At 38.3% G+C, this 27,084-nt stretch overlaps 2 protein-coding genes across 2 annotated transcripts in view; both read right to left on the reverse strand.

Annotated features, from left to right (window-relative positions):
- Nucleotides 1–10,462, reverse strand: part of sano (CABIT domain-containing protein serrano) — a 42,170-nt gene extending 31,708 nt beyond the window's left edge. The window contains exons 1-2 of the mRNA XM_018518817.1: nt 8,760–10,462; nt 7,833–8,028 (exon numbers count right to left, since the gene is read on the reverse strand). Coding sequence (XP_018374319.1) covers nt 7,836–8,028; nt 8,760–10,453 — 1,887 coding nt within the window. The 5' untranslated portion in view covers nt 10,454–10,462 and the 3' untranslated portion in view covers nt 7,833–7,835. The remainder of the gene's footprint in view (nt 1–7,832; nt 8,029–8,759) is intronic.
- A 3-nt stretch (nt 10,463–10,465) lies between these two features.
- The window catches only part of LOC108768380 (uncharacterized), a 132,260-nt gene continuing 115,641 nt past the window's right edge, over nt 10,466–27,084 (reverse strand). The window contains exon 5 of the mRNA XM_018518781.1: nt 10,466–10,612. Within this exon, the coding sequence (XP_018374283.1) occupies nt 10,568–10,612 (45 nt within the window). The 3' untranslated portion in view covers nt 10,466–10,567. The remainder of the gene's footprint in view (nt 10,613–27,084) is intronic.

Here is a 27,084-nt window from a genome sequence, read left to right on the forward strand (position 1 = left end):
CTATCGTGGACACTCGGCTACCTTGCTGCGTTTCTTTAATCCGAGAGGAAAAAATTTGTTTCACTCGAGGGCCGCGGATCCCGTTCGGAATTGAGTAAGGAAGATAAAATACGTACGCGTATGAGAAAAGAACCTACAAGTGAAGGAATATTAATACTTGGTCGCATAATCCTATAATATAAACTAGATTAACTTAATCGAAGTTAATTTATATAAATTAACATTTACATGTAATTGCACTTATTTAAGATAACTTATTCTTTAAATTATTTTAAAACGATGTAATATACCTAATAACTATTACATTTATAAAATATATGAATTACTTAATTATCACATAAATTATATATGTGACTATATAAACAGATTATTAATATATATAACATTATTAATATTTGCTGTAAAAACTATTAAGAGAGACATGTATTAAATTTACACCAACAAAAATAGTGGAAAATGATTCGAGTACGTCGGGCTGACTAGATAGCGATGTTTCTACTTAGCACTTTTTTTCTGCACTATGTTAACCGATAACCGAATACATTGTTAATACAACTTTATACAGAAAAAATCTATTTAATTTATTAATCAAGATTATTACTAATTACTGTATCGCAATTATCTTTTAATATTAGGATATAAATGGGAATTCTTGTTTCATTTCAAATATGCCTCCCAAGAATATCATTTCTCTCGTCGCCGCATTTTTGTCGCACACAGCTTTATATACTTTTATCGAGCCTTTTTTTAATTTTTTGTTTGCAATTCAGTTTCCGCTCGACTACCACTGTAAACCAATTATAAATTACACGCGTGGGGACGCAAGCATGCCCTTTCGAAGTGCGTCTTTGCCTGTCGACGTACGCACGTGGATATACGTGGGCGTGGGGCACGCCGGCAATGCCATCGATTTGCTTCGCTTTCGCGGAGAAAATCGCCGATGGAAGGAACAAAGTGTTGACGTGCTCTTGCGTAATCCCAAACCTTTTGTCGTAGGCGAGCGTGTCCCGCGGTTTGTCGCCCTGGTAGTAAAACTTGCGAATTTAAAGAGCAGGCTTACAACGAGTCCGTTTATTGCTTTTTGCGTCGTCATTATTGTATATCTTTCGAAACTTTCGCATTCATTACAATCACATAATTAGTGTAACGCTAATCACAAAATTCATTACATTTTAAATGCAAGTGCAATTAAGATTAAAGTTAATCTAATTGGTAGAAATGGATTCCCATTTCTACCAATGTAGATTAACTTTAATCAGTTTAACTTATTCTTTATCCTTCTCTGGTAATAAGTATTAAAAAAAAGAGTAAATTAGATTGAAATTAAAATTAATCGTTACATTGGTAGAAATGAGCATAAGTGCCAAGTTTAAATGAACGCCATTTTCTAGTTATTCATTTTATTTAATATCATTCATGAAATAACTAAGGGAAGGAAATAACTTTGTTTATGTAATGATACGTGGCGAGAGAAATGAGAAAGAATTTTACCGCATTCAAACGTATCTCGTGAACTTTCCGAGTGTAATAAAAGTGTCAGGAATTATTATAATATTCCACGTTTTAGGAGAAACTTGTAAATGCTAAAGCGGCAGCAAGTATTAATCTTATTTATCGACCCACCATCTCGTTTCTTTCTCACAACCGGAGATACCAGGCTCCATTAACAACTACGTTCACGATCAATTAATACTTTCGATGCACGCATCCTTGGGGCGAAGAGTTTTGACCTCAGCTCATAAACAAGTCGTGCCTTTCTCGAAACAGGAAAATTACACGTGTTAGCGAGACTTGTACTTCTATGCGTATTTGAGCGAAACTTGCTTCTATATATAAAGTTGATAAGTTAAATGATTAATGAAGTAAAATCTTACTATCTATTTGCTACTTCTGATTTCAATTGCGTATTAAAAAATTCCAAAATTTTTATTGAGAAAAACACAAAAACATTTCAGTCAGAGAACTTACAAGAATATGAAGCACAATGTGGGATCGACGTATCCCGTATAATAACCATTCATGCATCTCACGTGGGCGTGAGTTTCAGGTGAGAGCTTTCAAGATGAAACGGATGACGATGCAACCTTCTTCTAATATTCTTTTTCGAGCTCTCCTTTATTCTGCCGTTGTCCCGTCTTGTCTCTTCTCAACGCGCGACCATCTTGAGTATGCGTAGATGGTTTTAGACGGTAAATGGGTGAAAAAATTCGTCGGATGACTCAGGACGGGCCTACAAGCGCGACGCACGTGAACCACGTCGGGACGGCATTTATCCGGGAAGAGAGGATGTAGGCAGACAATGGAACGGAATAACGAAGAGTCGGGCCGCGAAGCCGAACGTCGTCTGTAATTTGCATGCAATGTAACCGGGGATACGATAAATATGCATGGTTTTGGTTAGAAGAGGATGAAAAACTTTGCGAATGCAGCGAGCACGCTAAGCACACTGTTTTTTTCGAATATACGAAATCGAATATACGAAATCTAAAATATAAAAGAATTATGTAAGGTATCTGTACTCAAAATGGCCTACTTCTCCTATTGGTCGATAATTATAAGAATGTTAAATCTTCCCTGCACCCGCATAAATATTGAAAATGTCTCAATATTCAGAAATGTTTCCTATTTTAAATCTGACCATCAGTTTAATGTTGGTCAACAAAAATTACAACACTTAAACCAGTTCATTAGATATATTTATTTTCTATACAGATTTTCTAAAATATAAAATAAAACATAATCTATGATATAGAAGATTTTAAGAGTTCTAAAAATCTTTATACGAGAAGGAAACGGTTTTGCTAAAATATCTAAAAATTTAGTTAAATCTAAAAATAATTTTGCTCGACCAAAATAATTACGTAGGAATCTCAAGTATAATGAGCAGTGCTGCGAAAAGATTTAACATTCTAGCAATCAATTAGAGTGTCTTACGTAATTATTTTGATAGTCCAACAAACTTATTTTTATATATCTATGGTTAAATTTTTAGATATTTCGACAAAACTGTCCCTTTCGTGTATACATTAACTAAAATGATATAATTTCTTTTTTCTCTGCGCTTCTAAGTGTCGCAGTTGTGTTTATTCACCGCGATAGACGTCGGTTATGCCTACTGTGACTTGTGCATGAACATCGAAACCCGCGGTATCGCGACGTCTTTGTTGAAAGCAGGATCGAGGCGATCGTGCTTCTCGAAGCATCCTAACAAGCGAGCACTGCGTCTCGGCACGAAGTAGGGACGCCTAGCAATTTCGAAGATGATCACAGCGCGGCTCGTTGCAGTGTACTCGCGCACGAGTGCCAGAAGCTCAGGCCAAGGAGCGAGAAACGCGGGGTACCGGATGAATATTAGATCGGCATTAAATATTTAATATTATCAAACGCCGCGCCTTTGATAAGCACGACGCCGCGCAATCTTTATTCCGCCATAATACCATGTTCGGCGCGTCATCGCACGTCAGGAGGTAACGTCACGAGCGTTAACTAACATAGCCGTGGAATATCGCCACGGGCATAATCATACGAATGCGTGGAGGAATTTGTCGATATTAATCAACGTCGTCGCGAGGGCACAGGCGAGGCTCAGGGGCGCGGGATGGTGTAACATACCCGGCAATTTACGAGATAATAGTCTCTCTCTCTCTCTCTCTCTCTCTCTCTCTCTCTCTCTCTCTCTCTCTCTCTGCCGGGACCGTCTGGATAAGCGAGCACGCGAAAAGCCACGGTGCGATTACTTTCTAATTATCGACGACGACTCCTCCTTCCCGCGACGCAATTTAACGTGGGTAACCGTAAACGTGTGCTGTTTATCCTGAACCACGGGGGACCACTGTCGTGTAGAAGAGGGTAAACAGGCAGAGGGAGAGAACAGCGTGTTTTCGATTCGCGTTAATTAATTAGCGGCCGAGCGACAGGCATTCTCGTTTCTCGAAGAGACACCTGGCAATTTCGCAGCGCGACGTTTAGCATAGCCGGACATTAAAACGTACGTGAAAATGGCGCGACGACGGTGTTGCGAGTAGCCGCAAGTGACAAGTCGACGCGGTCAAGTAATTTAGAACGTAACAGCGATCGAGACAAGGCGTCGCGTCGAGTCGCGTCGTGTCTCGTCGTGTCGCGAAAAACCGATGCCGAAACTAATATTATCACGATAACCGCAGACTTGCTTCGCGAGAGATCTGAATTTTACTTTAATTTCCCATAAAACGGCTACAATGAGATTTCAAGGCGTAAGACATAAGTTTTAAGCTCTAAGCTGTAAAAAATTAAATAATCGATTATTCTTTTCACATTCAATTGTAATTGGTCAATTTCTTACGGCTAAAAGCTTATTTACGTGTTAAAATCTCGTTATATACACTGGAAAAAAATTTATTAAATTTTAGTAAATATTTGTTTCAATAGTACTAACGAAATATTTACTAAATATAAACACATATTTATTTGATTTAAGCATAATTTTTTTATTTTGAGTAAATACTTATTGTAAGTAAATACTTACTGTAAGTAAATATTTCGCTAGTACACAATTGAAACAAATATTTATTAAAATTTAGCAAATTTTTTTTCCAGTGTATAAACGTCACTTTAGAGATCTAACACGAATGACTTGAAAAACTGAACACTCTAACGCCTCCCATTGCGTTACTGTCGCGCAGTTCCCACGTATGACTTTTTTTTCATTCCTCAGTCCGGTTTCGCCGTCCAGTTTCGTTCGGCTTTCATATCTGGTGCTAATCGTGGATAACTAAATCCTTCTTCCCTGCTTAAGTTACAATCACGGTTATGAGGTGGAAAGAGGCAGTTAGCGTAGACGCGCGCCGATGAAACCGGATCTGAGTACTTTACATCAGAATTTTTACTCAAAAAAACTTACTATAAGATATCGAAATGTAAAAATATTGAGATATGAGGCGTTTTAAATAAAAAATAAAAAAAAAATTAATATTGATAATCCACCTGCGAGCCACGTGAGATCGTTGTTAGCGATCAGCTTTGCCGGACGCTCGAGTGTCGTCTGCATTATCGGAAGCCGCCTCACTTTCTATGGCAATCGATAAAATCGCACGGTTCGCACAATCATAATTTTCATAATACGCGATCAAGTAGGTGGGCGATGGAGGATGAGCGGTGGGACCGGAAGCCACGGTTTGTCCAGCCGTTGAACCTGGTCTCGTTTAATTCCGCTCACGGAGTGGCTCCGCAACGAACCGGGGCTATTATAGCGCTGCACCGAGCGAGGATGACGTTATATACCCGGAGGCTGTCCACCGTTGAACTATCTCCTCTTTCTCTCCTGTCTCTCTTTGCGGCTTCCAACCGAGTCGTCTTCTCGCGAGGCGAAGCACCCAGTCGCTACTAAACGACACGCGAGAGAGAGAGAGAGAGAGAGAGAGAGAGAGAGAAAAGTTAGGCTACAGCAGATTAACCCATGCGGACCTCGCTAATTTCCACAGCTTGGGAATACCAACCGGTATCTGCGCTGGATTGCGGATGTATACGGCAGGAAGCTTTGTGATTCCCGACTTCCTCCCGTAAACGTCTCGTCGTCGCCCGGCATACGTGCAAAACCGGGCCCCGTGATGAGGAAACGTTTTCAATCTCTCGCTGTCGCTGTCGATTCTCATCGGCGGATTAACGGACAGAGAAACGAGCGAGCCGACCGTCCGTGGATATTATCTCCTCGCCGCGTCTCACTCTTCGTTCGTGTGCAATACTGTCGGTACCGTATATTAACCGGCTTGACGATACCCGTTTACGACATAAGAATCTGTTATAACGCGCCGTCGAATAGACAATTTACATGTTAAAACTTTGCTAGGATTACTTTTAGCTATAAATGAAGTTTAGAATTAGAATTAGAAAATTATTCAAAATAGACACAAACAGATCACGTATCAATTTTTTAGCTAAATCCTGATAGGTATACACTATCGCTCAAAAGTTCCAGCACACTATCCATTTATGGAAATTTCGTAATATAAAGAATAAAGTATGAATATATAGTTTGCATGTATTAGGTTTATTTAATTTATTACTAAATATTTTTATTAAAACCTGAAACTCAAAGCCTAATCTCCTTAGATTTTAATAACAAAAGTAAAACTCTTGGCATTCATTTGATAAATTTTTTAATTGTGTTAATCAAAGAATTGTATTTAATTTTTACTAGAATAATTATATACTATTTTTTATTGTTAGAATATTTATTATTACCATAATATCCAAATATTTAGTATCTAGCAAAATTTTAATTTCAACTGATATACAGTGACAGCAAAAAGTATTTGTACAAGGAAATTTATTATAAAAAAAGGCTTATTTGTAGAAAATAAATATTAATTAGCAATTTTATACAATGAACACATTTTGTTTTAATATAAACAAACGAGCTTAGCATGTATTCCTGATTTTAGAAGCTAAATTTTTCGGCTGTACAAATACTTTTTGACCATTCAAATACAATTTTTAATTTTCGCTTATTTTTCGGATGATATATTTTGTATAATTAATACACATCATTTTGGTATATATAATTTTAAAAAACATACAGTCTATTTTATTCTTTATGAATAAATTGTTAATTATCCAACAAGAAATGATCGTTAATTAAACGTCGAATTGACGTCAAATTGGTGTTAAAATCATCAAATTTATATCAATTCGACATCAATTCGATGACTCATTTTTCGCTGGATAATATTTACTTTTTAAGAATAAAGTTTTTTAAAAAAATATTTTCTCTGTAACGAATACTTTTTGTACTCACTGTACATGATATTTGTTAATTTAAAAAATGTACTTATAGTTTCCATCTTTAATTATTTTTCGACAATTCGTAACTTTATTGCACATTTATACGTGACCAAAAATACGAGAATATATATCACATCATAATTCCATATTTTACATATAAAAAAATGAAATTGTTAGCAAAAACGTAACACGTGCTGCAACCTTTGAGTGATAAGATATATAGATGCTAATTTAATAAACAGAATTTTTATATCCTTTAATAATCCGACACTCTATTTTAACGAAGCATGAGTGAAAGAAACAATTCTAACGTTATTAATCATAATGGGTACTCTGATTCGAACGTTTGCGAGCCTCTTCGTATTCCATCGCATTCAAATCGATTATGTCTAAGAATGGATTTCTCCGTGGATAATTGGCAGTAATCGCGGAACTTCCTGTATCGCCCATGTGGACAGGTGCATTTTCTAGACATCGTTATGATCGGATGCCGGAGACGGAGAGGGAGAACGATTAAATGAATGAGATCTTATGGCAATAGGGAAGCGGAAAACTGTGTGTCTTTTATAACGCCCAGTAAAATGCCCCGTTAAAAGATCCTGGGTCGATCCCACGAATTTAACGATTCAGTCCTCCTTCCCGGACAAAGTACGTTATAACTACATCGTAACCGGTGTTCCCTCAATATACCTAATTGCGACGTGCATGTCCGTTCAACAAATAGTCTTACCGCTCGCTCGATGGCATATCATCTGACTGAAATACGGGAAATGAAGATTGTACGCAAAGGACGTACAGAAAACAACCGTACACGCAATGTTTCAATTCGAGAGTAGAACTGGTCACGATTTTTCTTAAAAGCGGAAATTCATCTTACAATTAGTTTTGCAATATATTTTTTCACAAAACCATACTTACTTAATTTCAATTTTATAAATTGCTTTCTCTCTTACGCACTTATCTTATTGTAAAAAAAAAGTTTTCGATTACGATATTAAATTTCCTCGCCAAATTTATTATTTAAAAAATTAATAATGCGTGTAAAAAGGCTTTAAAAAAAAATTGCCACTTACGAGTTAGAGGTAGAGCGTGCCGACACGTCGCGGTGCCACGACAGTGACAGCCAGACGAGGCCCACATTTAGTCGGTGGCAGCGGTGCAGTCGTGGCGGGCGGCGGAGTCTCAGGTCTTGTGCAGCCGAGGCCGCTTCCACCTCGTAGCTCCCAGACTAAATTCGTCAGCGATCGTGGCCTGCTTAAACGTCTCGATCTGGATTTCGTAAAATATCGAGACAATATAATAAAAACATATCGCAAATATTATTGGAATATTTTTATCCTATTTCAGCTAATATAACCGAAAATAATGTGTGTAAATTGAAATTGATTTTATATTCTGTGAAACTTTTGTAGGCCGGTATTCATAGTCAGATCTTATATTCAAGACCGTCTTAAGTACAGTCTTAAGAAGTTACGAACCAATCAGAGGGCTGTATTAGCATCTTAAGTCATTACTTGAGACAGTCTTGAAATAAGAACGGACTATAAATACCGTCCACAGTGAATTATTGCACTCTGAAAAGTGAAATCTCACTCTTAAAGATTGAAAATCGAACCATCCTTTTTCAAGACCCGTTCAAATTTCATTCTTTAAAGTGAAGATTTCAAAGACTTTAGACAATATGCATAGTCAAATATATATTATAAAAAGAGATAATATAATCATAACTTTATTTAATTTTTTAAATAATGCCGTAACAACTTGGAATTATAATAAAAGTACGATATAATAATTCCAAGAAAAGTAAATGCATTCAATTATGTTCTTTACTTAATAAAAGAATAAAAGGCGTGATTAATAATCACAGAAATAAAAATCTTTGTCTATCAAGGATAGACAAATTGTCTTTTAAAATTTATATAAATATTATAGAGCATACATTATTTAACATATATGTATATATATGTTTTTACCAGTTTTTAGCATCGATAAAAGCGTACCTTTTCTCTGGCAGCTTGGCACCCGCGCCGGAATCTCCCGACGTCCTTCCGCCCGAGTGACTGGAGTCCAACGTGCCGTCGAGCTCCATGGCCTGTTGGAGATTCGTCAGACTCTTGTAACGTATGTTGAAGAGCGGCGAACCACCCTTGTAACCCGGCGGCGTTTCCTTCAAGGGCGATGCGCTCTTCTGCCTCATTAGCGGTCGCCCGCGCTGAGTGCCGCTGTTCTTCACGTAGAGCTTCGCCAACGGCGGCTTCTCCACCCGCGGCTGCGGCGCTTCCTTGACCGCACGTCTAGTACGCTTCTCCGCCTGGATCTTCTTCGTCGGTATCGTCTCGATCGGTGGTGGTTCCGGTCGATCGTCCAATAAAGGCGTGATCGTCACCGTTACCGGCGTCAACGGTGGAGTCGAACCCCCATGGCCCGCGGCGAGAGGACTCTCGTAAGGCGACCTGACGCTCTTCGGCAACGGCGCAAAGCCGCGCACGTAGTCATATATTTGATCGATTTCGTCGTACTCTTCCGTACAGGCTGATGACGGTGGTACCCTGTTCTCATCCCGGTACCCGGAGTGTCCGGAGGACGGCTGATGCCCGTTGCTGTGATAGTGATGATGATGATGATGATGGCTAGCGCTGCTGTTTCTATGATGGCTCAACGGTGTGTGATCCGAGTTTGTCGATGGTCTTCTGAGGAAGCCTGAGCCACTCCTCGTCTGCCTAGAGGGCTTGCTCTCGCCCAGACGACCGTCCAACACATGCGCCCGATCAGCCACGTCGGCAACCAGACGGGAGGCGCGTTCCACCAACCTCGTGAACTCTTGCATCGACCTGAGTGCCTCCTCGTTTCGCGCCTTCACCAGCTTGAGCGGCGCCGCGAGCGGCAGCGCAACCGCCGCACCTTCCCTCTGCAGCGGCAAGGCGAATACGTGCTCCTCCTCGAAAGTCGACAGCAGCCTCAACTCGGGCACAAATTGTGACGACGACTTGAGTCCTCGCGGCGGTTGGCCATGTACCAGTCTCACGGTGAGTGGCAGACGTTTGCTGAGGAGCGCCTTGGCGGTGTGCACGCCGCTGATGTTGTCCTCGCGAGCCAGGGCGCTGAAACGTCCACGTTGATCCATTCCAAGCAGAACGCTGTCACCGTGACAGTCGACGCAGCGCAGAAACCGGCCGCGACCGGGTAAGGCCACTTCACCGGCGGTAACGATCGTCTCGCCGGCCGCGAGGGTCCTCGTACCCTCCGGTACCACGATACCTGACTCGTCGTCCACCCGACAGGCGATGCCGCGCACGGTCTCGCGCACCAGAGCACCCTCCTCCGGACATCTTCGCGATAACTCGCTCACCGACTCGATGCCGCGCACCGCTCGGCCTTCCTCGCTCAGGATCTCGAAGTAGCCCGCGTACGAGTCCGGTATCGCCAGTCTGGGCCCCACACCGACTACCCGGCGGCCCTCCTTGATCTTCACCGCCTGCGCCACGATTTTACGCCGACGGCCGGCCGATATCAGCAGCGCGGTGCTCTGCAAGCTCGGTGCCGGTAGGGGCGGCACGCCCAGCCCGCCATACTGGCCCTTCGTGATCTTGATCACAGCTGGTAGACGGTACTTGGAGACGAACTCACGCAGGTACGTCGCCTCCTCGGCCCAGCGTGCCGCTGCGACGACGATCTGACCGTCGGTCGCGGCCATCGCGCGGTCGCTCGCCCGGCACGGCACGACGCCTCCGCGATCCCGCGTCCCCCCGCGCGAGATCGGGCCCGAGAGACAGGGCCCGACGATCAGGCCCCCAACGATAGCTGAACGCTACTGCTGCTCCTGCTGCCCGTGTGGCGCGCCTCTATGCTCCATCTGCAAGCGAGAGAACGATCGCGCTTTAAATACTTTGCGTGACGTACTTGTTTGGGTGTGTATGATAATGAAGACGCATGCGTATGCGAAACAGGCACGGTTCTTGGAAAATATTCTAATTTAATCTCTAATCCTAATTTGCTGATAACCTTCAAAGATATTTTCTTCCGCTGGATTAAAATATCATTGAAATTAAAAACGCGTTTCATATATATATATATAGAGTATCATAAGGAAATCTACGCGTAGATTCTCTTAACATATAGATTATAAAACGGAGAGTATGTATATAATTTAGTTCTATCCATACTCTACTTGCTCATCTCCATAATAATATAGATGATAATAATAATTAATCCTGAAGCTTCTGTTAGCAGAGCTCGTATAACTAATCTCTGTTGCGAAAATATGAAAGGTGCCCGCCTTTACCATGTTAATTTCGACAGACGAATGCCTGCCTTTCGGCACCGCTCGCCATTTCCCCATCGGTTTGATGCACTTTTAATGCATCCTTTCCCACGTGGAGCACAGTTGCGCACTATTGCGGTTCCGTGAAGCGTCCTGCGCCCGCGCGAGAGCTAATGCCGATCCATAGCTATAATATACGCAATGACCCGTCTTGTCATTAGTCAAGTTCCAATTATGGACTGGTTTCATAATTTCCTTAGCAAGGGCAGTCACCACTCGAAACTACGAATGGTAGGTAATCAGTACCGCGGGCAGTGCCTTTGCATCGTCGTAGCCCTCCCTGAAGATCGTCATTCGCGGAAAAGAGATGCGAAACGATCATGAGAAAGCTTCATGAGAAGCAAAATAAAATGCGTATATCAACACTGTTTCAGATATTAGAGAAGCAATGATAATCCAATCCTTTAATTAAGTAACATTTTGTTATTTTTACTTTCGTGTGTATCAAAATGTAAATCAATCCATTTCTGGGGTTGAGTTGCTTAATTTCAAAATAAATATCGTCTATTAACGTATGTATCTAGTAAATAATAAACTAAATTTGAGTCAAGTTTAATACATGTTCTTAAGTTAAGTTGTTTAACTCCATTATTTCAGTTAAATTAACAACATATTAAGTAAGAACAGGGGCGATGTATAAAAACACTTAAAAATTACTCACATTGGGTATAATTTGACATTATAAATTTAACAGTAAAGATAAGGGCATAAAAAATAATATTTCTTCTATACAAGACATCAGTCATATTGTAATCATAATTCCAACAGAAGAAAATAGTTCGTGAAACATATACTTCGATTAAGACAAAAAATCGTGACCTCGTTTTGCGAGTAGTTGAAAGAATGGATTGAGTAAGAATGCAATTCGCAGTAATAACAGGATACCAGATATTTATGGAGCAACACGACGCGATGTTCGTATAGCCCGGAACTTTGTTGTAAGTTATCTACTAAACAAAATAAACATGATGCGCTTGCTGGATGGGTGTGCCTATGATTGTTTCGCCAAAGAGAATCTCGTCCGAGGAAAATAACGGTCATGATTCTGATCGTCGCACTGCGATCTCCGGTATCACAAATAAGCGGTTTCACGCTTGCTTAGATCAACACGGAAATGTCAGTGAACGGTGACAAAAAGATCGTCCTGAGAATTTCTATTACCACACTGATCCGTAAAATGTAAGAGGTTTATACGCCTTTTATTATATATGTATATGATGGCTTTGTAATAATTTACAGTGTAGCGGACCAAATAATAGTACATTGCATTTATAAAATTGAAGCAGATGTGAAATGTAGGAAGTAGATGAAGTATATAGATTGAAGCAAATAAAGTAGTATGTAAAATGTAGGAAACGGAGAAATTTCCTACATACAGATTTTTATCAAACTGTACACGGAAAGAACGATTTTACTGAAATATCTAAAAATTGAACTAATATAGATAGAGATCTGATAATAATTTTCTTAGTTCATAAAAATATTTGTGTAGAAAACTTAAGCATTGTGAGCAATATTGCAAAAAATTTTTTATATTCTAGCAATCAGCTTAAATGTCCTACACAATTTATATATTTTAATAGTTTAACGAATTGTATTTTCAAATCCATATCTAGCTAAACTTTCAGATACTTTAGCAAAATCGTTCTTTAATTCCGTGTACAATGTCATACTTTGGCAAAAAAACACCATCAAGTTACAACAAAAGATTGTAAGTAAATCTTAATAAAAGCTTGCTAAAATACTTTTAGTTTTGATAAACGGCTGCATGATTCGAGATAATTGTGCTAACTTTGAAGTTTGACGAGACTCGCTTGGAGTAATTCATAACTACGATAGCTCACGGTTATTACGTTGCATTAAGACAATATCTATATGCGCCCGACGAAACATTGTTGCCCGTTACCTAACGAAGTGCATGCATAGGTGTACGTGGGATGGGCGTGTCGACGATTGTTTCGGATTTCTCCAAAGAGGATCTCGTTGGAAGAAAGTAACGATCGTGACTCGACGCCTGGCAAGCATCAACTCGGTGGTCTGGATTAAACGATTTCGTGAACCAATCGCTTCTACATCGACGCGAAAATTCCAACACGCCGCAGCCAGAATCCTGAATAACAGATCCTATCTGTGATTAACATTTTCTCTTTTCCGTAAAATCTATTATGCAAAAATGAATGAACCCATAACGTTATAGAACAAACGGAATTGAAAATACTAGATTTTTTAATGAAAAAACCAATATTATTTTTAAATTTTGCGAATTAATGGATTTTGTATAGCACTTAAGGAGATTCTCGCGCTACTTCCCAGTCAATGGACAGTTTATTCACAGTAATACGTAAAACAATTAAAATAATGAAATAAAAAGATTACTAACAATATCTTATGCCATCATATGTAATTGTTGTTAATTTTATATGTTACTAAATATTTTCAAAATGACAAAATAAAAGTTGTAAGATGCTCATTTGATGTATACGCATCGTCTATTTGTACATATATTCTAGCTTTTTTCATTGAAGAATTTAAATTCCTTGTAAACTGTACAGTCAGTTTAAATGAAACTTTACGAGAAAAAACTTAAGTGTTTACTTTATAATTATAACGATTTTTAAATTGCTGTCTTATACGCAAATGTCTCAATTTAAAAGAGAATAACTACAGAATAAGATTATACCTTCAACTTGTAATGTAAAATTCTATAAATTTAGAATTAAATATCTTCAAAACGATACGGTAAAAATCAATGCAATTTTTTCTAGATATTATTGATATTATTAATATTTGTATTACATGTGTGTATATTATAAACTTGTATTATATAATATTTCATCAAACGCGAGAACCTCCTTAATTGATAAAGAAAATCGTGGTTGTGTGTGATCGTTATGAGAATCAGTCGCAATGATGCAATTAACAAAAGAATTTCAAGTTTAAAGTTCCTCATTACAATTATATCTATAATCTATAGATACCGCGTTCCTCGCGAAATAATTGCGGACATAATGTCGCAGTCACTATGTTTAAATCCCATTTAATAACTAATAATGAGATAAGATTGATCAATATTTTTTTCTAAGGATAAATTCACTATTTTTCCTCGTGCAAACCGGCTTCTATAATCACGAAAGCGGTAGATGGATTAATTTTGTTTACGGTAAACCGTGCAACGGCGCTGCGCATAAGCTCCTTCAAGATGGGCCGCAGACAGTGCGAGATAAGAACGAGGTGACCAATGACCCGGGGCTTCGTGACAGGCGCGCCTCTAGGAAGTTATTCGACATACTGCTTCGTTCACCCCTCGCTTCTCTTTCTTTCTCTTCAAATACTTTCTTGGCGTGAACGTGCGCGTGAACTTCCGCGGTTACATCTGAGTGCAAACGGTTCCTATTATGAGATCGGCCAAACGATGATGTAATTAATGTGAAACTTAGTACCCACTATTGGGCCGAAGCGAAAGTTTTCCTGGCGAATCAATGCTCCCATCCACGATCGGCGATAGCCGCGATAGTGCTTTTCAATAGATACTTACAAGCGATATAATACTTTCGTACCTTTTCAGAGAAAACGAATCCCTCCTGTGTGTGAAGCATAATTTATTCCCACACGGAGAAAAATGTACAGTATTATACACTAGAATTCTAGTAAACTTTATGGAATTATCAAGTTCATATAGGGATACGTGCCTACTTATGTAAAATTTCCTCTACCTACATTTCTGGTAAATGAGATTGTCGTATGATAATCATTCTTACTTTATTGACAACAATTTTTTCTTTAGCATTGACAAAATTTACTTTACTGCATAGTAAAATATAAAAGTTCTGAGAGTTGTTTGTGCTCGTCAATCTTGAAAATAGTACGATTTACTTTACTGTAAGTATAATTTACTTTATTGAAAGTATAATTTATCTTACTATAAGATAATAATCACTTGAAATGATGTACTATAATCATAATGTACTTTCTATCTTAAATCTCCGGTATTTTTACTTTTTTAGGCAAATAAAATTTATCACAAATTCGATAAAAAATAGCCAGAATATTTTTACTAGTCTTGGAAGGTATCCATCTCTAAATTATTTTTCTCCGTGCATAGTATAAATATACTACATTTAGTTAATTTTTATTGTTGGATATTTTTTTCGTGATCTACATTGAAATTCTTATGGTTTTCAAATAAAGTACATAGTTTTCATAAAAAATACATCCGAAAACAAAAATCCTTATGATTTAACTTTTTCAAACAACATAGCATTCTAGTATAAATAGGCATTAAAATTTAATTCGAGCAAATTGTTTCATTAAACGTTCTCATCGAAAAAGGAAAACAAATCTCTCGGCCTATGTTCATTTCCGTTTCTGAGAATGAATTCATGAGGAAGCCCTTATTTCTCTTGACTCATAGCACGGATTTTTTTTCCGTAAGACCTAAATTAACTTCAAATTGCAAGAGAAGATTCTATGTTTAAGGCATCATCTCTCCGACAGTTCTGGGGCACTCTGCGCGGACGAGTTTCTTGCCGACCCGACAGCTCCTCCGACCGACGTCCGGACGCCGCGCCGCGCGGTAACATTACGAAAGCGGTCCAGCGGTGCGACCGGCCGGCATAATTGCACGTCACGTGCATATACCTAGGCATAATTAGATTAATGCACCACGAAATTGGATTAAGAAACCGAAGCCGACGGCCCCGATCCCCCCGCGCCAGCCCCCGCGAAAAGCGCTCAAGGCGGAACACGTTTCTCCCCGAAACGCCACGGGGTTAATTAATCTTCGCCGGAGAGCGGGTGGTAAACGACGCGTCACGTACAAAGACGGAACGCGTATAAATCATTTCGAGTGCACGTCGCGTCGCACGGCGAGGCAGCGAGGCGGCTTCCGCGCGTAAATTGCGAGCGTTAATCGCAGGCCGGTTTAGAGAAGAGCACCAAACCGCTATGGAGAGAAAACACATCTTGGGAATTTTGCACTAAAGATTCAGAGATTTAAATCGACATTGCACGACGGTCAGAGATGTCTTTAGAGATTCTGGAAAACAACATTTAAATTTTTAGCACATCGTAATTTAAAACCTTATAATTAACAAAAGTACAGGACTCTCATTGTCAGTATAAATACCAAGTAGAAAGATTAAAGGGTGAATGAGAGTCAGAATATAAAAACGAATTTCTTAAAATATCATAACCAATATATTATTACGTAGATCTGAAAAATTATTGTCATAACAAAATTAAGAAGATTACATAAATTAAATTATCCTTAAGTGTGATTACATACTTAAAAAACGCATACGCTAACAATTGTTACATATGTAATCATACATAAGGATAATTCAGTTTATGTAATCTTCTTATAATCTTGTTATTACAATAATTTTGAAGATCTACGTAATAATATATTGGTTACGATATTTTAAGAAATTCGTTTTTATATTATAACTCTCATTCGCCCTTTATAAACTTTCTACTTAGTATTAAAACCTTAATTCTTTTATCTGAAGTAACTGCTAAATTAACATAGACGTAATAAGAATGAACTACGCATTTCTATAAGTTGTCACTATTGGAAAGAGTAGATATGGTTTGAAGCATATCGCTCTTCCTCTCTTTTTATTTTTTATTCCTATCTTTGTATTTCTTTATTTTTATTTTGTAATTATTATTTTGGGTATCATCTTTCCATTTTCTTTTTACTTGTCATTTTTGTAATCTCAGAAGGCTTATCCATGAATAAACGTCTTTATCTGTTATATTAAACTATATAAAATATCGACTTGAAGAGAGATGTTGTTAAAATTGAAGAGAAATACTAATATGTTCAATTCTTTTTAATGAAGAAGTTCGGATCGGTATTTATAGTTCGTTCTTATATTTAAGACCGTCTTAAATATAATTTCGAGATGTCGAAAGCAATCACAGAACCATATTAGCATTTTTTAAGTCATTACTTAAGACGTTCTTGAAATAAGAACGGCCTAAGTTCAGGAATGCGCAGTCTAGACCTATTACGTTTATGGAAATTAGACAAACAATCGAATTCTCGTAATCAATTTCAGGAGAAACGAAAGGATTGTTCTCAAGAGTCGATGTCCTCGTATCACCGATTGCAATCGATTTTTGCAGACGGCACCGCATTCCTCAGTGAAGTAGTTACGACTGCGATAAAACGACACGAGTCGAAGGGTCTTGCAGGCATACCGTCGATCGCGTCGTTACGCATATCGATATGTACGCACGATAGTCGCGATTAGAAGCGAAAACAATCGGCGTAGCCGGTGTCGAAATCCCGTCGAGCAGACAAAAGGAGTACGACGGCGCCGTAATCGTTGTCGTCGGTGAAAGCCGCGTGGTGTCGAGCTGCACAGCAGCATAATTCGAGGGCACATCGATAAATCAGCTGGCGTGCGAAAGAACGAGATGGGTGGAGGGGTAGGGAAACGTCGATCGTTGCGACACGGTTCGTCTATCGGTGGGCGACGACCGGCACACATCGTCATTAAGATCAACGAGCGTCGATAAGTAGCTCGCCGTGCATCCGGTACCGCAATTTACTATATTCTTGAGCGATTTCTTCTGTTCCGTTCGTTTTCAAATCAATTTTTTTTTATCTTCCCGTAACTTTACGTGATCAGACATAGAGATAAATTTATCTGTAGCAAAACGATCTATAAAATTTTCCCGTGTATTTCAATAATAAGCGTAATAATAAATATCATTTGTAATTATATATACGTATTCATTTTATTCATCTACATCTCTATATTTATTTAATTAGGTACTTGTCTTTTAGTTATTAGACGAATTAAAAAAAAATGGTACGGCTTAATAACTGAGAAAGGGAGAAAATGTTTGATGCAAGTGCATCGCGCGAGAACCGACCATCGAGAATTGCCAGCGATCATTAACCAATTACTCCGATCAACTTAATCGACAGGCACTTTTCAAGAAGTTTCGAGAGGACCGCGTGCCATCGGAACCGCGCGACATTCTACTCTTTTTTCTCGCTCGACCCTTGACTTGGTCTCTGCATCTTGGCAGCTACCTCCTGCAAACCGTAATAACTTCCTCATGAACGAGCAAGAACGCCACCATCCATCATCCTGTGGCCCACGGTTCTCAACCTTCGACAACGTCTCTTGTTTCTGACCTAATAAATGTTTTCCTCGCGTATATATTAGGTGTTAAACTTCATTCCTGCCGTTTTTCGTTTCCAAAATTGATTTGTTTCGAAGGAAAATACCTTAATCAAAGTATTATTAATAAAGTATTATTAATTAGTAATAAAGTAGAAAATAGAGGAAATTATTTTGTTTAAGATATTCATTCATCTAATAGTATATCCGTTAATTTAAAATCTGAACATAAGAGAGAAAGAGAGAGAATCATTATAAAATACACATTTATGATTTATGATAAAAGATATCTTTTAATGTTCAAATGACGAAATATTAGACTGGAATAATGCTGATTAATATATATTTAGACTGCTGCAATGTTTATGAATATATTCGTATTAATGTTGTATTTAAAGTATGAGAAATTTCTGATCAATATTTGAAGAGTCAAATATGTTTGAGAGCATATTTAACGATGATCATAAAATCCACTGTCTCAAGGCTGAATATTTTCATAAGGATAATCGCTTCACGAGTAACCTCCTTAAAATTCCACACCGATCGCTCAAACATCTCAATAATTACTAATTGGGAGCTGATTCGCCTTTAAAAACTGGTTGCACGTCGTCCATCTCGGATCAACTTGTCAATTTGGATTCGGCGATTGTAACAGGATTCCAAATCCCTTCTTTTCGTTTTGATTTATTTTTCCTTTCAAAAACTACTCTCAGATATTTGTCGAATATATATTTTCCTTTATTTTCAACAACACCTAAGATCCATTTTAATTATCAATGCAATTACAAAAGCGACGCAAATTATATTTAAATATTATCTCATTCGTATGATTACATCTCGTAAAAAAATTAATTAATTAAAAAAATATGTATACATTTTTAAATTAATTTCCTCAGATTTTCATAATTCACACCGACTAAAATAAGAGACTCTAATTTCACATATTCGTCCGCTTATCCGCGTATTTTGCGCCTCTCATTTCCACTCGTGCTTTCCTACGTTACATCGCGAGATCTTCATCGAGGGAGCGATGATCGCGCAATCTTTTCACGTCTGCCTTCTCCCGGTCCGCTTTCGTGGAATGAGCACCGCTTGCAGGGACGAGTACAAATTAATATTAAATTGAATTATAATGACAGTGTTTACCGAGGGGCAACACACAGCCGCGCGCTGCACCGGCAGCCGCTATTCGCAATGGATGGCACGAACCCTGCACAACCGCTCCTCTCGTCATATTTTATGCAATGTACATTAACACTGCCATGCCGCGGCCGCGTGCTCGTGCATGCACATGTTCGTTAGTAGCCGCTTTTACGCGCTAAGCTAGAATGCAGGCGACACATCGACGTGCGTTTCTCGTCGCTACGCCGACATACTAAAAGGTTTCACCGTGTCATAGTCGCCACTATGAATCAATGGACGAGGTTCAACTATGGACAAAAGGTATTCTGCACTTTTTCTATATAAGTAAATAGCTTTTATCGGAAAAAGGAATCCTAATATCTTCAAGTCCGCGCGTTCACGGTTACCTACGTCTGCCTTTATCGTGTCAAATTCTTAATCGATATAAAGTCGTGATTGGCTGCTTATAACTACGATGCTTAGATTTCCTGTGGATATACTTCGTAGATACACAGAACTGAAAACGTATGAACAAAGAGTATTCCGCTCGTATTTTTTTTTTCCAAGTAAACAGCTTTTATCTGTGAAAGAGTAATCTGCCTTAATATCTTTAAGTCCACGTTCACGGTTGCCTTTGTCTGTCTTTTTCATATCAAGTTCTCAATTGACCGATATAAAATCGTGATTGGCCGCTTACGACTGCAACAACGCTTAGATTCCCTGCGGATACGCAAACTGAACTCTCACCTCATTTGTTCCACAGTACCGTTCTCTCCATCACTGTCGATACGTTGCGAAGTAGCGCACGTGCGCGATCGCTAATAGAAGTGTACAAAGTCAGTTGAGATTGTTGAGAAGCCCAGTAGGAAAGTTGGCTATCGCGGACGCGCAGCGAGCGACCGCAAAGTCATCGTCGTTGTCGATATACAATCGCTGACAAGCTTTCCAAAACCATTGCGCAAAAAAATCTCGATGTCAGATCGATCTGTGGTGCTGATGGAACTCGATATCGGCCAATTTATTAAACTTCACTTCGACTGTGCGCGACGAAATATGTTCCATCAGTGACGCAAAGCGGTTTTCAAAAGTTACAGGACGAGATCGGCAGTATGTCATAATGTCGTACATGTGGAACGATTTTGCTTGATTTGTTACAATTTAACTAGATACAGATTTAAAAATAATTTTACTGGAGCGTCAAAATAATTACGTAGGACTTTGGAATGTGATAAACGCATAGCGATATTTTAACGACGAAATAATATAAAAATAAAATTTTCAAGCACCTACCATTAGAGAGAGAGAGAGAGATAATATTATAATCATTATTCTTTTTGATCGCAAAAATAATTTAATTACTTTTAACAGTATATATTTATAGAAAAAAGTTTTGTTCAAGTATCTAATAATTTACAGTGAGACAAAAAGTATTCGTACAGAGAAAATATTTTTTAAAAAAACTTTATTTTAAAAAATTAAATATTATCCAGCGAAAAATGAGTCATCGAATTGATGTCGAATCGATATCGATACGATGATTTCAACACCAATTTGATGTCAATTCGACGTTTAATTGATGATCATTTCTTGTTGGATAATAATTTATTCATAAAGAATAAAATAGACTATGTTTCTTAAAATTATATATATATATATACCAAAAAAAGACGTGTATTAATTACAAAAAAACAATACGTATTTTTATCGAATTGTTAGACATTTAATATATTATGTTATAGAACTTATATACATGCTTAATTACGTTGATTCTTATGTGCCCTTCACATCTCTGTATTGTTTTTTGAAATTCTAAGTCTTGTGTTAGTTGATTTTAATTATAGAAAATATATCATCTGAAAAATAAGCGAAAATTAAAAATTCCATTGTTTGGATACTCAAAAAGTATTCGTACAGTCGAGAAATTTAGCTTCTAATATCAGAAATACATGCGAAGCTCATTTATGTTAGAACAGAATGTATTCATTGTATAAAATTGCAAATTATTTTCTACAAATAAGACTTTTTTATACAAAAATTCCTTGTACGAATACTTTTTGCTCTCACTGTAGCTAGATATAGATTTGAAAATAATTTTGTTGGGCATAAAAATAATTATGTAGGAATTCTCAAGCAAAAAGTTTTGACATTTCAGCAACCAGTTTGAGCGATCAACGAAATTATTTTTAGATATTTCAGCAAAACCGTCTTTTCCGTGTACGTAACATATAACAATGTACAGAGCGAGAACAATGTAATGGGCCGGTTCGTTTAAAAAAGCCTCGCGATTGCACGCACAAACAAAGTTTCTTCCAACGAAGTTTTGAAGAATAAGGGTAATAATTTACGATTTACTTCCCCCTGCTTTTCAAGTACACAGAGTTAACGACGCGTTAGCATCGCGATACTTTGAATATTAGCGGAATAACAGATAGCTTCCCGATGCGTTACGAGATCTCAGATAAGGCATCTTGATAAGTGTTCCCTATCGATTACACTTTCGAACGCGACCGCGCCGAGGTTAGCCGATTAATTCGTGCTTAATGAGCTCATTTACACTATCGCCTAACGACGAGGCGCAAAGGGATACTGCTACCGTAATTACGTCGGGCGGAATCGCGGCCCGTATTCACCGTTGCACCGTTGAGATTTATGGTATCGCCCGCATTTATTGCACAACACGCGGCCACGCGGCGGCACGCAAGTGCGTAAATCGCGCGCGCGCGCGCGGTTCTTTTCTCCGTGTACAGACGACACCGCGGTCATCGTAAATAATTACGCCCGTTTCCCGGGATTAATCGAGCGGGCTTAAACGAGAGCACCGGTTCACCTTGATCCTGAAATTAATGGGCACGGGCACATTGTGCGAGAGCACCGATGAGAGCGAGGGGCTTCGATATCGGCGCGCTCGCGGGGAAAGATATCGCGTACGGTTTCATTGAGTTATGGCATCGCGCCAAGGGTGGGTATACCCCCGCCGCGCCGGGGGGGAACACGAAGAATTTAATCACGTGCCGGTCGGTGCGTCGTGGTATGTGCGCGATATACCCCGCTCCTTAAAGACGCGTATTAATCCATTATCGTAATTGTGTCCGCGAACGCGATTCCGAAAGCGCTCCTCGCCGCTCTCGCCGGTGAAATAGTGTAACGCGTGTTATCGTCCGGTATAAGTCACTCCCGGCGGTGTCTGGAATGTGGCACGAAGTGGAGAATACGAGTTCCTTCTCGCCTGGTATTTGTAGGGCACTAGCGTGAAACTATCGTTCCTTTAATCTACTTCGATATCGCTGCGATTATGGCGAACGAGATAATATATTTTGCGCGATAGGTAATCGGGTATTACAATTTGCTCGCGAGACGGAAAAATTTGCAGACGCGTTACCGCGACGAGCAATTCATGTAGCCGTGCTTATTCACATTTATGTATTTACGATATTCAGAGATAAAGCGAAATGTATAATTTTTACATAAATTTAAGTAAAATGCATTTTCTGCTACGTAATATAACTCTATTACCTCGCGTACTTCAATTATTTAATTAAAATGCTCTTTTAAGTCACGCGAGAGACTCCACCGTGGGCACTTGGAGTTTAACGCGGTGTAAAGTTATCGCCGCAAGAATAAAGCAACTCCGTCTGACGCGAAGTAGGAACAATCGTAATTTCTCTTTCAACCAGAAATATAGGCGGCCAAGGCTCGCCAAGCCGACGACTGTAACGACCAGTCCAGGTTGACATGGGATTGGGTCTCGAAAGCAAGGCTAGGTACGAGCTGAACGGTACGAGTTGACGCTACGAGTCGAATGATAAAGAGAAACGTTCTCCGAGGGGAACCGTGCGAGGGACAGAAACAGCGAGAAAGAGCATTTCGCTTTCAAGTCTATTTCATAACAAAAGCCGCAGCCTTGCTGCGGAGTCTCGAAGTCTGCGGTCGGTGAGGGAGTAGAAAAAGACGAAGAAAGGGGAGGAAAAAAAAAAGAAGATCGGTCCGTGCACCGTTGTGCACCGGCGTGTATTACGTTTGTAGAATTGTTATCTTTGACCACGCGCCTGTTTTCTTCTCGCTTATTCTCTCTTGTGTTCGCTCATAAAATAGCATGTATGCACCTCGATATATTTATACCAGTTTTCCCTTCTCTTCTGAAAATATATGCACACTGAGAGAAAAGATTGGTTGCTGCAGCAGATTAGATGGTTAAGTATGGCGTTGCATTTTTAATTGGCCGTAACAACCAATTTTTTATTGCATTAGCCAAAAATACTATACTGACATTACGGATAGGCTATCATAATCAACAATTGGCTGCAGCAATCAAACATAGGCTGTTGCAACTAATTAAAAATACTATGCTATATTTAATCCTCTAATTTGTTGCAGCAACCAATCTTTCCTTTCAGGGCAGTCTTCTATTTTCGGTAATTAGCCTTTCGTCTACAATCTGGATCTTTTTTGGCTCAAGCGAATTTTGATTCTTCCTTATTTTCCAATTTTCATTAAATAAAGGTTTTAATATTTAAGTTAAAAAGCTACTTAATAATATAATAGAGATGTTGAAAAGTTACTTCAAATTTTTTGAAAGCACAGAAACAGTAAAACAATAGATAGACAAAAAAGACATTGCAGACGAAGGGAGTAAAAATATGATGGAGAGTTAATCATTTAATTGCGCATCAGTTTGCACGTGGATGATGATTTCCTTATCATTATCTCATATGTTCCCATATTACTGTTATCGTTCCGAACATTACAAGTCTATTAATTTTAATATGTTTATTTAAATTAATTAATATCCGTTTAACTTTCAACTTAATTTTTTATTTAGAATTGTCTATTGAGAGTTTTTTTTATTTTGTAATGTTATTTTGATACTATATTTTGTTAACGTCAAAGATTTACTTTGCTAAAGATAAATTGATTATTCAGCAAACAAAAAATCGTGCACTGGATCGGATCGAATGGTTTCGCGGAGTCTTTGAGCGAAATGATCCAAGATGTTTTCCACAAGAGCGAAAACAGGGATTTCCTTGTCGTAGACTGATTTGACGATGACGACGTGGTGCAAGAAGTCATTCTCGTTCCTCTCGAGTTGAAGTCTAAACGGCGCAACGATAGGGAACACAAACCAGTCTCAAGTGTCTCGCTTCAATGATCGAAAATAAACACGATTACGTTCTCCGGAGACGTAGTGTTTGTTAATTGCTACCTAACGAGCGAGTTGCAAGAAATTACGAGAAAGACAGAGGCGGAAGAGAGAAAAGAGAAAGAGATACTTCATTGTACTTCTCAGAATTAAAAATAGTATAGGAGACGAATCGATTGTGGTTTCACGTTTCGGTCATAATCGTTCGGAATTTCGTAACGTCGAGGAATGTAAAGATCGGCCTTGCCTGATCTTTCCTAGGAAAAGACATCAGCTTTTAGAGAATGCATTTCAAATTGTGCGGAGTCCTCTGAACAATATTATTGCGATATTATCGCGATTGGAAAGTACACACGTCCTATATTCATATAATTGTACTTTATCGATCTGTATGGTCCTGATGCCTTTCGCCGATCTATTGAAACCACCACATACGCGACGCGCGGTCGTACTTTCCAAGGTACGTTCTAAATGCAGGAAACGCCATGTAAAGTTAGTCGATTGTGACATTTATGCGTTGCAACATGTTATATTCGTATTACACTCTGTTATTACAGTGAATGTTATACCAATGTTTCTGAGACATAATGTCGCGGTAATAACTAACACTAACTAGAACATTATACTTGTATTTCTTTTAGTAAAATTTCTATACGCAGTAAAACACATTTTCTTAAAACGGGTCCAGTCAAGTCCTCGTTAAAATTTTATGTTGAATTCTTAACATAACCAAGTGTTAATTTAACATAATGGAATTACGTCATTTGAATATTTTATGTTAAACTGGTATTCACCATTTCTTGTCAAAACAACATAATATATGAATAAATAAACAAATAACAAAAATAATATTTTAAAACGTTAAAAAATCTAAGATAAATAAATAAAATATGTATTAATTTAACATATTCCAAATGCTAATTTTATTGAAAAAATATATTTATGTACTTCCATTTTGCTTACAAAATCTTGTGTTAAATTAACAGCAGATCATTAAACCATGTTAAAAATTAGAAATGTATTGAATTTAACATAAAATTTCGGACAATGTATAGAATAATAGAAAAGATATCTTACCAAACTAGCATAGAAAATTTATGAAACAAATTAATACTTTTACTCTCGTTTAGCGAATTAATAAAAAAGACATTGGCACTTTTTTTCTATATTCTAATTAAAAGTATTTTTAATTAAAAAATATGTGCGTGACAAGATACATTTCGTTTTCACAATGTCGAATAATTCATAAAACTTTTCTATTCCCTACAAACTTCCTTGATATTGTTATAATATATGTTAACGTCTATTAAGCTGGCGCAGTCATTTCAGCACAATCAAACGCCGACCTATATCACATTTTTTTGCTATTTTTTTGCTTATTTTTGTGCTTTATTGTCAATTTTTTTGCTCCAGCCGATTCGCTAAAATCCATAGCTTAAAACCAAAGTTAGCATAACCATAAAGAAAAAAATAACAAATGAAAAATCAAGTACATATTCTTGAAGGGCTATTTTTTGCTAATTTTTTTTATCTGTTCCCGATTTTTTGCTCCAATCGATTTGCTAAAATCCATGATTGTGCTAGCTTAAGACTAAAGGTAGCACAGCCACAAAGAAAAAGAGCCGCAAATGAAAAATCAAGTACGTACTTGTAGGGCTATTTTTTTGCTAGATTCCCGATTTTTTGCTCATTGTTTAAGTCAAAAAATTCAACCAACAGTGTGACTGCGCTAACTCACGTACAAGAATAAAATTTCCTTTGTGGCTGTGCTGACTTTAGTCTTAAGCTAACACAACCATGAATTTTAGCGAATCGACTAGAGCAAAAAAATCGGGAATGGAACAAAAAATTAGTAAAAAAATAGTCCTTCAAGAATGTGTACTTGATTTTTCATTTGCTGCTTTCTTCTTTGTGGCTGTGCTAACTTTAGTCTTAAGCTAGCACAGCCATGGGTTTTAGCGAATCGGTTGGAGCAAAAAAATCTGGAATAGAGCAAAAATTTAGCAAAAAAAATAGCAAAAAATGTGGTGTAGGTCGCGTTTAATTGTGCTGAAGTAGCTATGCCAGCTTAATAGACGTTATCTGTTATTGTATTATACATATCAGTTTTAATATTGCAAAATTTATGCCAAAGAAATTAATGTAAAACGGATGCGTTACATCCTGTTTTACAGGTAGATTTAAACCTGTCACCGAGCGTCCGGTGTTGATCAAGTTCGTCCGCGGTGCGAAGTACCGATTACATAGAAGAAAAAAATAGGTCATATGACATGAAACACGAATGGAATAGCGAAACTGCACGTAATGTACACCTGAGAGCGGTTTAATGATATAAAAAGGTGTATCGACACCAATCATTAAATCGAATCTCAATGTAGCGATGGCGCCATACGACTTCGCTACTGTCCTAATGGATTATTAATGTTAATGTCGGCGGAATGAAAAGGTAGACTGAAATTACACGTTCTAAGCACACATTCCCTAAGGCGCGCGGAACATAATTCGTACTTGGCGTATTGGCGATGTTACGATTTCGTTTGGATTGCTTCTCTGCGCACGAAACACCTCGTTCTCTCATTTTGAACGCGCGCTACTGTGCATTACGC

This window comes from Trachymyrmex cornetzi, unplaced genomic scaffold (genome assembly GCF_001594075.2).
Source record: "Trachymyrmex cornetzi isolate Tcor2-1 unplaced genomic scaffold, Tcor1.1 scaffold793, whole genome shotgun sequence".
NCBI lineage: Eukaryota > Metazoa > Arthropoda > Insecta > Hymenoptera > Formicidae > Trachymyrmex > Trachymyrmex cornetzi.